The sequence below is a fragment of the Hippocampus comes genome, unplaced genomic scaffold, assembly GCF_001891065.2.
Source record: "Hippocampus comes isolate QL1 unplaced genomic scaffold, H_comes_QL1_v1.1 scaffold150, whole genome shotgun sequence".
NCBI classification, from domain to species: Eukaryota; Metazoa; Chordata; class Actinopteri; order Syngnathiformes; family Syngnathidae; genus Hippocampus; species Hippocampus comes.
The window spans coordinates 1,356,512-1,370,490 of record NW_017805496.1 but is presented as its reverse complement, the minus strand read 5'-3'; the positions used below and the strand labels follow the sequence as shown (position 1 = coordinate 1,370,490).

General features: G+C 43.3%; 1 protein-coding gene across 2 annotated transcripts in view; it reads left to right on the top strand.

The window, feature by feature from the left end:
- mpped2a (metallophosphoesterase domain containing 2a) overlaps positions 1-13,979 on the top strand; it is a 47,503-nt gene that overhangs the window by 6,629 nt on the left and 26,895 nt on the right. For both annotated transcript variants that reach the window (XM_019876414.1, XM_019876415.1), the window contains exons 3-4: positions 9,589-9,770; positions 12,789-13,014. In XM_019876414.1, coding sequence (XP_019731973.1) covers positions 9,589-9,770; positions 12,789-13,014 — 408 coding nt within the window. The remainder of the gene's footprint in view (positions 1-9,588; positions 9,771-12,788; positions 13,015-13,979) is intronic.

Genomic DNA, 13,979 nt, shown 5'->3' with positions numbered 1-13,979 from the left:
CCCCCCCCGCCCAATCTATGAACGTATAAGAGCGCACCTACAGGTATACGCAGGACCGTCTTCGCATTCCACACGTTTACAATGAATGGATCATGTTAACTTGAGTCCGTGCACATTTACAATGAACCTAAAAGGGCTGAAAAGAGACGAGTTTTCGCTTGAGCGGTTGCCCGAATCATTTTTCTAATGGAAATATTCCCCTCGTGTGCATGACCGCCTCTGATAAGAAATGTGCACTGTATTAAAAGTGTCATTGTTAATACCGCGGCACTCCGGTGCCTCCCTTTCCTGTAAATAGCTTTGAACCAATTTAATTTGGTCTTTTTCATTCCGAGCATAAGGCGCTTGCGATAATATGTTGGAACGATAGCTCTTGAGCAAACTCTTGCTTGTGAAAAAAGTTATTTTCACTTTTGGGGTTATCTTTACGTCTCATCTTTCTTTTGCCCGCGGGTGAAGAGAAATGGAAATGATGTCATCTTATATTTCGTGCTATGCTTTTGATGCTTCCCTCTTCGCCTCCCCAGTGAGAGCCAAATGGTTGCATCACTTAATGCACCTTATTTCAGAAAGGAAAAAAAAAATGCAGTATCATCTTTATATTTACGTGCAGACATCATCATGGCACTTTGAGGATTTTGTCATGCGAGCGTCGCTTGACACAAAATAGCAACGTAAAAACAAACTTGTCCTATACAGAAAATGAGAACTCACCACTCAGTAAGTTTGTCAAAAAATTGATCCACTCTTGCTGAGAAGGCGCTATGAAATTGATAAGACGGATTACTTTATGCTCAGCCGCTGTTCGGCGCGAATACGTTTGAAAACGCAACTCCTGCATTTTCAACAACTTCCTTCAGATGATGACATGGTAGTCCCACGTCTGATGTGACTTTGTGCGAAACGCAGCCACCGACCAATCAAAGTGTCAGATGTTCTTCACGCTCGTGGTCATCGAGGCTTTCTTGACATTGCGTGAGCACGGAAGTGAGGACGTGAGCCCTCGCTGCAAGGGATACGTTTGATAAGCTCGTGGGCTCAGGGACCCATTCGATTGGAGAAACTCACAAACAATTGTGCCAAAAGTTTTTAAAAATGGAGCTGCTGTTTTGCTCTGCGCGTGTGTCGTCATGCGATGTCACAAAGTGTCATGATCATTTTGATGCGCTATTAACATTGTGGAAGTCGAGTCCGAAATTTCTATTTGATATCCCTTTGCTTAATCAAGCAAGGTTTCTGCTTGTAGTGTGTGGAGGGGTCTTTTGGAAGTGGAGAGGCTTTGATTAAGTGCCCCCCTCCCCCCACACACACTTTACACCTGACCTGCTTTTGGTAGCGCAACGAAATGTTTTGTGGAATTGGAGATGATGATGATGATGGTGTTGGTGGCGGGTGGGGATAAGTGACTGTTGACATTGCACAGGTCCGCGTTTTCCGAAAACGGAAAAACATTCAGAGAGTTCCGTTGGAGCCTGGCGTGACTGGGCACCATTTTCTGATCGAGTCGCCTCTCGCTCAAAAGTGGCCCAAGGCAGCAACTTCTCCACATGGTATTTGCCCATCATGGCTTTTACGCGTTTTTACGCGTTTTGATAATCTGTTCTTGTTTATTAGTAAGGGCATTTTTAGCGTTACGTCATGCACGGAAAGCACCATGCAACACGCAGTGTGGCAAGTATTTGAACCCTGCCCTGTATTTTACCTTCATGAAAGAAACATACTTGAGTCAAAGCTTACAATCAAGCACATCGGTTGACAAAGTGTTGTGACAACAACAATATGCCGCGGTATTCTTAGATGTGTTTTAATCCTTCACAGTTTGCATGATTTTTTTTGTGCAGGTTAATTTCGGAGGAACGGTGCACGAGGAGGTTCTATTGTTATTTCCACCAATGAAAAATTAAACGTGACGTGAGAAATAGAGCATTTTTTTTTCTTTTTCACAAAATTGCTTAATTCTTCAATGTTTGGACAACAAATCAATTCCAAGCCTGTGACTCGTCCTCATAGTACGCCGACGTAGAGTACGAACAATTATTACAGTGAAGCACACCCATGTAAAATAAGACAAAACAAATATTGGTCTTATCTCGGGATGGGTACCAAGCCGTGGTCGTAGGTACTAAACTGAACCTGAGGTTAAATCATTAAAGACCGGCATATCAATAAACTCCACCCAGAACGGTTCACTTCGTTCATTAGTTTTGATTTATTCCGGCTGTACAAACATTATTTTGCACCTTTTACCTCTCCGATCTCGTTTCGGACGAGCAGTCAAATTAAGATCATCGTCCAAGAAGCATTGGAGGCATCTCGTCCCGCTTCAGAGCTGCGTGGAGAGGCACGACTGGCTTTTTCCTTCCCATGTAGTGCCGCGCGATCGCATTACGATGTGATTAGGAATATGATCAAATAAAAACGTCCACCATGCCTCATAACCCTATAGTGTTACTTCCACCCGTGGATTGGCTTCGCTCTGTCGCTACATTCACGTTGCATCCGAGTTTTTAAACTCGGCTCAGCTCAACACAACAACCGTTCTCATTGTGTCTCATTTTACAGGCGCGGCTATTCAATTTACACTCAATGCAGTTGTTAATGTCAAAGTTTGGTTGTTCTTGGTGTGATCGGTCATGTCTGGAGAGGGACGGAAGAATGACGTGCGAGACGTTGTGTCTTTGCTTTTTCTAGCCACAGCAGCCACAAGACTTTCCAGTGGATGACAAAAACAAGTAGCTCACCCGCTAATTATTATAATAATAATTGTATTTTTTTTTTTTTGCATTGAGCACACCGCCGCTGACCGCGTCGTCGGTGCTCCGAGTGATTGACAATCACGGCGGAGAAGGCAAAGTGCGGTTACATTTCTCAAAGTTTGATAGTGACAATGCACGTTGCCGCATGTGCAATCAAATATTTCAATGTATGTGACAACGCTTGCCGCACACAAGCAGCCGTAGGACACTTGCATTACAGAACTGCCGTGCTGGTTGCTCTATACCACCGATTTCTTTTGCACTTAAGAATAGTTTATGTCATGTTTCACATTCTCATAGTGATTAGTTGAAAAAGGTTTTTTGGGGGGGAAATCCTTGTCTTTATTTATTTGCGAGTGAGGTTAATTTGTTCAAACCAAATAAAGCAGTGTCAATTCTTTTTTTTTTTTTTGTGTATGTGTATTTTTCCAAACAAAAAAATGTAACCATAAAAATATTGTTCAAGTACCACATCGATATGCTCCTCCTACCTTGTAGTCACATGCTGGCATTTAATTAGCTTTGGTGGGAGGTCCTACTTTGTCATAATGTCGTAATGCCTCACTTTTTGCATCACACAAAGGCTTGTGTCAAACTTTACCAAGTTTATTTATTTATTTATTTATTTTTTAACTTACTTTGTATTGAATTATTTGTTCCAGGTAAGATTGTACGGCTTTGTTGTTCGATATGTCGCCGGTTTCTTGGTGCTCGTCTGCCTCTCGGTGCTCAGCTGTGGCAATCAGGTCATGCTTGTCTTCACAACATTCCTCCCATCAGCCCCGCGGCCACGCAGACTGTCAGCAGCACAATTAAGGCCTGTGCCGTAATGAAAGGAGCATTAGCAGAAGCAATTCATTCCCCAACGTCGTGCCGGAAGGTTTTCCCAGTGCCGATTTTCCAACGCGGGGCACTTTGTGCGCTACACTTGCCCGTAATGGCAGGAGTAACGGGAGGCAAGAGGACAGGCTGAACAAATGAAGAATAGGATGGGCGCCTCAAGGCAGAGTGGCATCATGCTCTCCTTAAATCATCAGAATATTTTTACAATTTGCTTGTGTGTGTGTATCGTGCCATTTTTGTCATCATGCCGCGCCGACGTTATGCTCCTCCTTTCCTTTTGGGTTTTCTTGTTTTGCTTGTTCTTGTTTGCCACTTTTGCAGGCCTGAGGATTTCAGAAATGAACAGAAAGCATTTTTCGGTTCCGTTAGATGACCCAATGGGAAACCACTGTAACTAACGACTAAATAAAAAAACAAAACGAAAGTAGAATAGAAAGAAAAACACTCACACACTACACCACAAACACACATACAGTCACAATGTAATCGCGTTGATGACACAGGAGTGATTCGATCGCGTACAGTCAACTAGTGCGCGGTGATTTTTATGGGAAACGATTTTTCGCTACCGTACAAATGATCCCACGGAAACGACACGCTACCGGAAACGATCGTTACCGCAAAATCCTCAGGCCTGCTTTGCCACTTTTTTGTCCCCCCACCCCCTCTCTCCAATCCGTTGTTCCTGTGTTCATTTTGTTCCTCTGAAGTTTATTGAATTAGCCCAGACAGCTGAAACGCAGAAGATAAGAGAGGCGCGCTCTGCGCGTCTCTCTGAGAAATGGTATTGCACCGTGGATGAGTGAGCGGCATGTTTGGGGCCGGTCTGTTGGAGGGGGGAGGGGAACTGATGCAGAGGTTGGAGATGGGGAAATATTGGGATTTGGTGTTTCCACTGATTAAGTGGGAAGGTGTGAAATCAGTGAAAGACGAATATACATAGGTACAGTGAACTCCCCCGAGCTCCATGCATACTTGCGGGATTCAACTATTTGCAGATTTTTTTTGTGTGTGTCTTTTATTTCTTTATTTATTTTTGCGGTGGGGGGGTACAAAAAATATAGATTTTTTTTTCAAGGCATTTCAATGGCTGTCAGTTGTAAATGGATTTTCGCTATTCGTGGGCTGGCCTCATCCACCGCATATATTAAATGTATGCAATTTAGAGTGCTTTTGTGGACCGAGGCATTTTTCCCCGGTTGTAATTTCTTGACCGATTTTATACCTCGACGTCAAGATGGCATACACTGAGCAGAAATTCCTCTTCTCTTTTTCATTCTCTTCCTCCTCATTGTCCTTCTCCAATTTTTTTGTAATCGCTTGTCCACCTACACCGTTTCACGCGGAAGCGTACACATTTGGAAAAATGTCAATCTTACCATTGCCCAAAACTTAAAAAATTAAATCATGCGAGTCTCTTCATAATGCAAATTTTGATATCTTCTTCAAACCATTTCGCTGCCAATCCACGCGGGATACAAATTTCCCTTCACAATATATGCCGTAAACATAATCCGGTTAATCGTGACATCAGGAAACGTGCATTCATTTAAGTTGCAGCACCAACAGGGGGGGGGGGGGGTGTACCGGTGGTCAAAGCGGACAATCATGTTGCTCCATGCTTTGTTTCCGTGGTGGCACTGTGAATCAGTCAGTCTCGATCCTGTTCATCATGTATGAAAGGGGTCAGCTTTGCTTGATTAGCAGTCTATTTTCACAACCCCCTTTGACCCCAAGAGGTTTTAAGGCTCTGGTTGGCTTATCGATGAGAAATCATTGGCAGGATTGACTCCATTAACATGGACGGACCGTGCGTGTGAAGATCAGAGGTGCGAGAGGCAACTCTCATGGCAGTGGAGGGACGGCGGCTGGATTGTGAGATGCAAAGGTGGATCGGATGGTGATTTTCAGGTGCTTCTTTTTGAGACAGGTTGACATTCTTGAGCAGTAAGTGGACAGTCATTTCCCCCCGTGAACTAGCAATAATTATGTCGACTAAAACCAGACACCAATTGGACTGATGAGAAAGTGCACATAAATGGGCAGCCTCTGACATGACAATTTTGCCTGTATTCGGTTTCGTGAATAGTAATGACACCTTCAATCTCTCTTTCTCTCTCTCTCTCTCTCTCTCTCTCTCTCTCTCTCTCTCTCTCTCTCTCTCTCTCTCTCTCTCTCTCAATAACTAAAGGGGTAACCTGGAAGTTCTCGATGAAGCATACATGCACAATTTGCATTCAGTGAGTGAGCGGCCACTGTCTAGTCAGAGCTGCCCGAAGACTCTGAAGACTTATCTGCAAAACCGTGCGCATGGCAAAGCGGCGCAATCAATCATAGTGCTTATGCGGCTTCTTGTATTGAGCTCGGCGACTCCGAGAGTGACAGAGACCGGTGACCTCTTTATCTGCTGCCAGTTTAATGTCACATTTTAAGGAGCCGGCGCCTGCTGAACTTTCACCTTGTTTGCTTGTGTATTTTTCCAAAGGCCAGGAAGCCAAGTGTGCTCAGTCAAATTAAATATCCTCCTCCAGACAGCGGAGCGCTCGACTCCCGACCTCCCTTCCCTTGGCTTTCTGTCTGTATTACTGGCTGATATGTGGAAGCAAAACAATAGTCTCTTCAATTCACTTCTTTTCAGTTTTCGAGGATTTTGTTTGAAATATTTGTGGCACAGTTTTAAATTGTGCGCCTGTTGGCCTGCCAGTCCTGCTTTTAAATGTTGACCACATCACAAAATTACCGATTCTTACTCATTGATGAAAGTGAAATTTAACGCCAGGCTTTAAACATTTCTCACCTGCAAAATGATAGCGGAACATCCAATTTGTTTTTATTTGTATAAATATCTGGAGTTGGAATTGCTCATGTTGGCTTTTAATTGCTGCCACATCCTGATCCGATTTGGGAAATTTACCTGCAGGCCTGCCTACAAAACATGACACTGTACACAAAGTTTTGACTTTAGAGTTGTCATAAACAAATATTTTGTGCACCTATTCGTTTTCATTTGAAATTGCTTGTAAATGTAACAAACGAGTCAAGTTTTGAGTGTCTATCAGCCATTTTTTTTTTTTTTTTTTTTTTGGAATAATTTTACTCCAAGTGAGCATATGTGGGCACTCGGAATTCTCATTGCTGAAGGCTCACAGAGGTTTCTTCATTGTGTAGGCAATTTTGGAGCCACAAACCTTTTGGGATTTTTGCCGGCTCCAATGTCATGCCGGATTCGAGAGTGTGCGAATGCCCTCCTTCGACAGCATTTGCATTTATTTCTCCTCTTCCCTTCTCTTTCCCCTCTGCGGGCTTTTCTTTGGTGTCATGCTGAGGTACACGCAAGTTAACGCAAGCCTTCATGCTATCACACTTCCTTCCGTCTGTCTCTGTCGTGGGAGAATAGTCTCTTCCCTTCTGTTGCACAGCGGCAGGACTTGGTTTTGTCTGTCTCGGTTTATCTGGACCAGACCTTTGTGCTGCACCATTCTGAAGTTGACCTAAACGTTGATAATCAACCTCTGGATTGGATGAGATGGCTCCTATTTTGTAACTGTGAAGCAACCGCAACACGATTCTGGAGCTTTCTCGGCTCAGATCCGATCTAAATGATAGGGGGCTGTTTTGGTATTTACTTTACATCTCGGGAGAGGTTGTTTGTCAAAGGAATGGGGAAATAGAAGGTGGCCATTTTTTTTTCTTGCAGGTTGTTTTTTTCTGTGCACATAAATGGAGGCATACGTATGTGTGCATTTCCTCATCCCCATGCTTCTCTTCCGCGCCGAGCACTGTTGAATCCTGTAAAACTGCCTGACGTTCAAGCACCACAGAGTACCGAATCTAATCAGTGACTCACGCTCCAATATGATTTGCTGCTCTGCTGGCTTGGCCTGTCTTTAAGTGTATTTGTTTTTGTTTGTTTGTTTTTTGGGGTTTTTTTTGGGGAGTACACCCACTAATTTAGTGCGCAAAGTCAAGAGAAAATGTCATTACCTTTTTCATGCTTTTCCTGGTCCTACATACTCAATATCAAACACACTTGCTGGCTTAACGTAATGTAGTATTCCCATGTTTCAATGGCCAGGCCGTAGTGAAACTGTGGTGTGTGTGTGTGTGTGTTATTTAAGTATACACATTTTGTATACAAGCCTCTCGAATTCCCCGATGTGCTACAGGGGAATTCAAACAGACTTACAAAATTAGAATTAAAAAATGCAAAGAACAGATTTACTGTATTTTCCGCACTATAAGGCGCACCTAAAAGCATTCCATTCTCTCAAAAGCCGACAGTGCGCCTTATAATCCGGTGCGCCTTACACAAGGATCAATATTTTAATTTCTTGGGGCGTAGTATTTAAAATGTTCTGTGAAGGGCTTTGTTACAGCTGCAGCGATTGTGAAAGCTCGATATAAATAAAGCTGTATTGTATTGTATTCCCTTTAGCGTTGCTCCACCTCATGGATGCATAACGTCACCGCAGCCAATATTGTAGCTTCTCTTCTATGCGCCTTATAACGCAGTGCGCCCTATAGTTTTAAAATAGGTCATTGTAGGTGCACCTTATACTCCGAAGCGCCTTATTGTGCGGAAAATACGGTACATTTTTCTGCATGCAGTTTCTGCATGCCTCCCCTGCCTGCACTAAATGCACATCCGTGTTTGGTGCGGATCTCATGAAGCACTGAAACTGATCACTTAAAGCTCATTCCTTATTATTCTTTTTTTTTTTCACGAACAAACTATCATGCTAATGATGTGCTTTATGCATATAAACACACCCTACGACCACAGATGGCGGCTCGAGACTGCACGTTTGCTTCACACTGCAGACGGTGGCCAGTTTGTCCTCTGTTGTGCTTCGATTAACATGACCTAGCAGGTGACTGTTCAAATGAAAAACAGAACAACAACAGATTCCGGGAAATTTGCGACGCCCTTCAACATGTCGTATTCTGCTCCACACAAAACCGGTTCTCTGATTAGACCCTTCCAAAAGGCTGTGGCTTCTTTCCGGCAAAAAATTCTTTTGTGCGGCCGTGTTTGCTTTCCATCGCCGCTAATCGCATCCACTCCAGCCTTTTGATTCCATCAGGCGCCGTCGCCTATTTCCATGCCGTGTTTGTGCTCGCGTGCATGTTAACTGCCCGTATGCGCACACACGTGCGCTTGTCAGCTCGAAGATTGCAGCGTTGATTATGTGCCTGATGTTGTCTGCAGAGTGACATCCCTTCTAATGAAATAATGGTTTATAGTGGCAGAGTGCTGGAGCATTGCACATTGCAGACGTCAATTACGCTCACTGTGATTTTCTTTCCATTAAATAAGAAATAAAATGTTTTTTCCCCCCCTGCTTCTTTTGAAAGGACGTGCCCACATTGAACAAAAAAAAATCTGAATAAAAGCGTTTTTTCCCTTTTTTCCCCCCAAGTACACTTCAGGCTAAGTGGGCTTTTTTTTTTTTTAGAAAATGGATAGAAAGGACATTAACGCACCAGCACTTTAGCCGTCCTACCACGAAGCAGCCGCTGCCCTCCTTTTGTGCACCAATCAACGCAACGGTTGGTTGTCTTCCGGGGCAAATGACACATTATTTTTCCTGTTGTAATGTCACCTTCCTATGAGATGCCTTTTACTTGGCTGCATGTATTATTCTCTAGCCTATGTCGTTAGTGTGTGCGTGATGTTTTATCCATTTGTCAATTTAAAGCTCCTTGTGTTCGACTTTCTTTCTTTTTTTTTTTTTTCAAATGTGTGGATTTTTTTAATTTAAAAAAAAGGGTGTACACGATGATACAAATGGCATGTTTTGCATCTTACAAAAAAATGTAACCACCAACAATGACATGATGTGTTAAATACAATGAAAGGCATCATTTCTGGCTTCAGGCGATACACCGAAGCAGCTACGCGACACCATAAAATCGTCTCGTTGGCGGGTTGGTTGCGGGAGCTTTTCAAGTGACATTCTTCGACATTCCCCACTCTCTGTGCTTTCAGGGTGGATCCAATTCCCTATGACACTCCAAAGCCAGCCGGCCACACCAGATTTGTGTGCGTATCAGACACACACTCGCGTACAGACGGCATCCAGATGCCCTACGGCGATGTGCTGCTTCACATGGGGGACTTCACCGAGCTGGGCCTGCCCTCCGAGGTCAAGAAGTTCAACGACTGGCTAGGTACTAAAAACACATTGATTCGTGATATGCATTGTTTGAGCCGTGATTGGCTGCTGTCATGCACATTTTCTTTTTTGGGGTGGGGGGGCGGTGATGGCTTTCGAAATGGGGTAGCGGCACAGGCACGAGACACACTGCAGACATGTAGCAAACATGGACCACACAATGAAGCTGCAGCCCTCTTGCGTGACCTCACAAATGCTGTGCTTAAGTGTCTCGTTTAACCTTTGCGACCTAACGCCCTGGATCAGTTAACATTTGACCTTTCTCTCAGACCACATGCCGCGGGAGGGAGCGTGTGTGTTCCACCGCCCTCCGTGTTCGATGGCGCACGCCAATGTCAATCATTTCTCCGAGGTTTCTTTTTAAATGAACACCAACATTTTTATGTTTTCACCTCACTAGATGGAAGAATGAGCAAGTGCGCTGATGGTTTTTTTTTTTTTTTCAAATGAAATGAAAATTGGTCCGCCGCCCCCACAATTTGCTGCAGAAATCCAAAACACATCTTGAAGGAATTCGATTTAGGATTTAAAAATGTGCATATCCACCACAAAAAAAAAAAAATTGGAATTGAACTGTACATTCGCTAACTTTGCTACTTCAGCATTTTTACACATCAATTGTACTGTCTACTGAAATTATAGGTTTGAAAGACCAGACTGCAAAAAAAGCCGAAGCAGGATTTACAATGTGGATGCAGTTCGCTCAAGCAAATGTTTCATGGAAGTGCTCTATCAATAATTCCATATCCTCATTCCGACAATATAAAAATATCAAAGCATCGTGAACACAAAAAAAACGAAAACAATTCCACTTTTGAAAAATGATGATTACTTTAAGGAAGACAACGGAACACACATCTTCCGTATTGTCTATTGTACTTTTTTTTCCTTCATAAATCTTACACTTTATTAGGGGAAGAATAAAAAAATAAATCTCGTAAGATGTCTTTGGGTAGCAATAAAATGTAGAGCAAATTCCCAGTTGGGTTGAAGATTTCTTCGATGGCGGTTGTGTTTCCCCAACTTTACTCGTGTGGTGGCTGGGGAATGTAGTGAGGAGACGAGATTTTGCTCGTGTGCTTGTGTGTTTCGAAGTGTGTGAGACTTGGAAGGTCGAGATCGCATCTAAGTTTTGGGATGATTTATTTGGATTCTGAGATACGAGAAGGGCTCATTAAGAGCAGCCGGTATTGAACATTCAGCACAGAAAACCAGGATTCTTCAAATTTTTCAAGGAGAGAACTCGTGTGCTGTTCGTGTCAAGACAGCTTCAAAGTGGAATTCATTGGTTCCTAATATTTGGATCGCGTCACGTGACAGAGACGAGTTGATAATCTCTGAATCCTTTTGAAAAGCATTTTGTTCTTATTATTTATATGATTGTTTTCAAAATATTCCGTGGTTGGCAATTTGGCATATTAGTGTCCTTAAACTTCAATAATGACTCAAGTTCCCATTAGCACGAACTTGTTGTCCGGTTTTATTGGACTGCCCTTGTTGCTCTGTTCCGTGGTCCCGCTGCTGCTGGTATGAATTAGAAAATTCTCATTTTCAGATCAAAAAATGTCATTTCAGACAACTTGCCAAAGCTACGTTTTTTTGTTGTTGGTGTTTTGTTTTTTTGTTTGTTTTAATTCGCGCTCTTTTCACCCCAAGATCACCACTCAGAAGTGGTATGCTACTTGTGAACAGTTTTTTACTTCAAAGTGCTTTGTGTTAAAAGGGAATAAAAACTATCCAAACCAAATGTAAAGTTGTTTTTTTTTTTTTTTTTTTGAAAAAGCATTGCTAATAATTTAGCAAATTATGTAGCTCTGTTTTTTTTTTTTTTTTTTTTAATATAAATCACATCCGTAAAATTTGTACACACATGCAGGATAAGCTGAAAAAAAAACATGATGAAGGGTGTCAGGAAAGAAAAAAAAAAGTGTGTGTGGTGAAAAAGAAATGTAGAGAGGGAGAACAAAAGGGTGATAAAGGCCAGACCCTTTGGTTGAGTGCTCAATCGGGTAGAATAAAGTCGTAAGTTAGTTTTGCGCTGCCGAGAGGGAGCGGGGACAAATCACCCAGACAGAGAACCACAAAAAAGGTCACTGGAGACATTGAATGATGAGGGGATGAGAATAGTAATGGATGTTCATCGCTGCGAAGTTCAGGTTCACGTGTTTTCCAGCCGCCGAGTGTCTGCTGAGATGGATCGTGGGCCGCTGTGGTCAAGCCAAACTATCAGATGTGCTCGTAACCTCGATGACTCTGCGCAAGAGTTCACAGGGACACACCGATTATTCACAAGGAAATCACAAGGCCATGCCGACTGGCGATCACCTCAGCTGTCGTTTCTCTTTTCAGTCTGTGCTCGTATGAATAATAAGCACAGGACTATGTCGCCTCGAACTGCTGCCGATATCGGCCCCAGAAACGGCGTGCGTGCGCGCACATGCCAAAAATGCTGGTCATTAACTTCAAGTTTAATGTCATGGATTAAAATGCCATTTGTATTTAATTTGGACAGGTTTTATTTTATTTCTGGTTTTTTTTTTTTTTTTTTGAGGGGCGGTCAGATGTTAAAAAATTGTCCAACTGAGCTCCGTTTTTTTTTTTTTTTAGATCAGACGTTAAAAATGTTTCCTCCTTAGCTCAGTTTTTCTTTTGTACACCTTATTTCAGGGGTGTCGAACTCATTTTTTGTCGCGGGCCACTTCAGAGTTACGGCTTCCATTGGAGGGCCGATGTAAAATCTCAACGTTATTTCTTTCCCAGGACAATTTGACATTCTGGCACAGATTTCAGCAATGATCATGAAAGTTGACACACATGATTTGCTCCTGCGGGCCACATAAAATGATGTGGCGGGCCGGATCTGGCCCCCGGGCCTTGACTTTGACACCTGTGCCTTAATTCAAGAGTACATTGCCGTCGATGAGAATATGCCCGGATGAAATGTTTTACTCTTAAACTGTGTTTAAGATTTGGGGCTGTCGCTCACCAATCTCCCTGTTTGTTCTTGTCCCAGGTGGCCTTCCTTATGAGTTCAAGGTGGTCATCGCCGGGAACCACGAGTTGACCTTTGATAAGGACTTTATGGCTGAGCTGGTCAAGCAGGATTACTACCGTTTCCCCTCAGTCTCCAAACTCAAACCGGAGGACTTTGACAATGTGCAGTCGCTCCTTACAAACTGTGTGTACCTGCAGGACTCGGACGTCACCATAAAGGGATTCCGGATATACGGCACGCCATGGTAAGACCAAAGACTCTAAACCTTTTATTTGGGGCCCGAAGCCCTCCTCGCCGCTTCTTTCTTTCATCTTCGCTGAGTCACATTTACTTCCCGGAGTGTTCTAAATCCCCCAAAGTGGAGGGGTGCCCTCCCTTCTGTCAGCGTTTGGCCGTGTCCCAGCTCCCCTCCCCTGCAGCTCACTTCTGTACACTCTGTCAGGGGCCTCGCTTACATGCACGATGCTATTCCCAGCTCGCGCATTCCTTTATGAGCGCAGGACCTTCGCCCGCACTCGGGGCTTACGTTTACACCTGTGTTTTGACACGGGGTTAAGTGATACGCACGGTCCCGGGACACGCTGTCGATCAGCTCTCATGTGGAAAGAACTTGTGGCGGGCAGGGAGATTGTTGGACGGATCTTGGAGGCGGCATTCGGCAGACGGAGGCGTGTTAACACGAGACGTGTTTGTGAGGGGAAAGTGTTTACCGTCCGCATGGATGAGATCACTGCCACATTGAGGGAGGTATGGCAATATAACGAAAATACAAGCAGAGGCATCGCCCGGCACAAACAAAATGCCATTGTGCTTGTGTTAATCAGCTCATTTCGTTTATTTTTTTTTTTAAAGGGGTAAATCTTTCTTATTCCTTCCGATATCTCCCTTCTACCATATGGCTATAAGTGGCAACTTTGTAAAACACAAAGACGATACGACATCCCCGCAGTGTCAGAATGTTAACATGTAGACATTTTAAAATTTATTTTCAAGGGTGGATCTTAAATTGAATTGATGATGATTAAAAAAAAATAAATCTCATGAATGGAAAGCAGAGGCGCAACTCCACTGAAGTCATTCCATTGCATGACGTGCGGTGCTCTCTGACTTGTTTTCCTGAGTACCAACAAAGACGTTATGGCCAGTCAGAAAGCATTTTTTTTTTTTTTTTTTTTTTTTTGTTTCCCCAAAATTCCCCCCTTTTTTTTG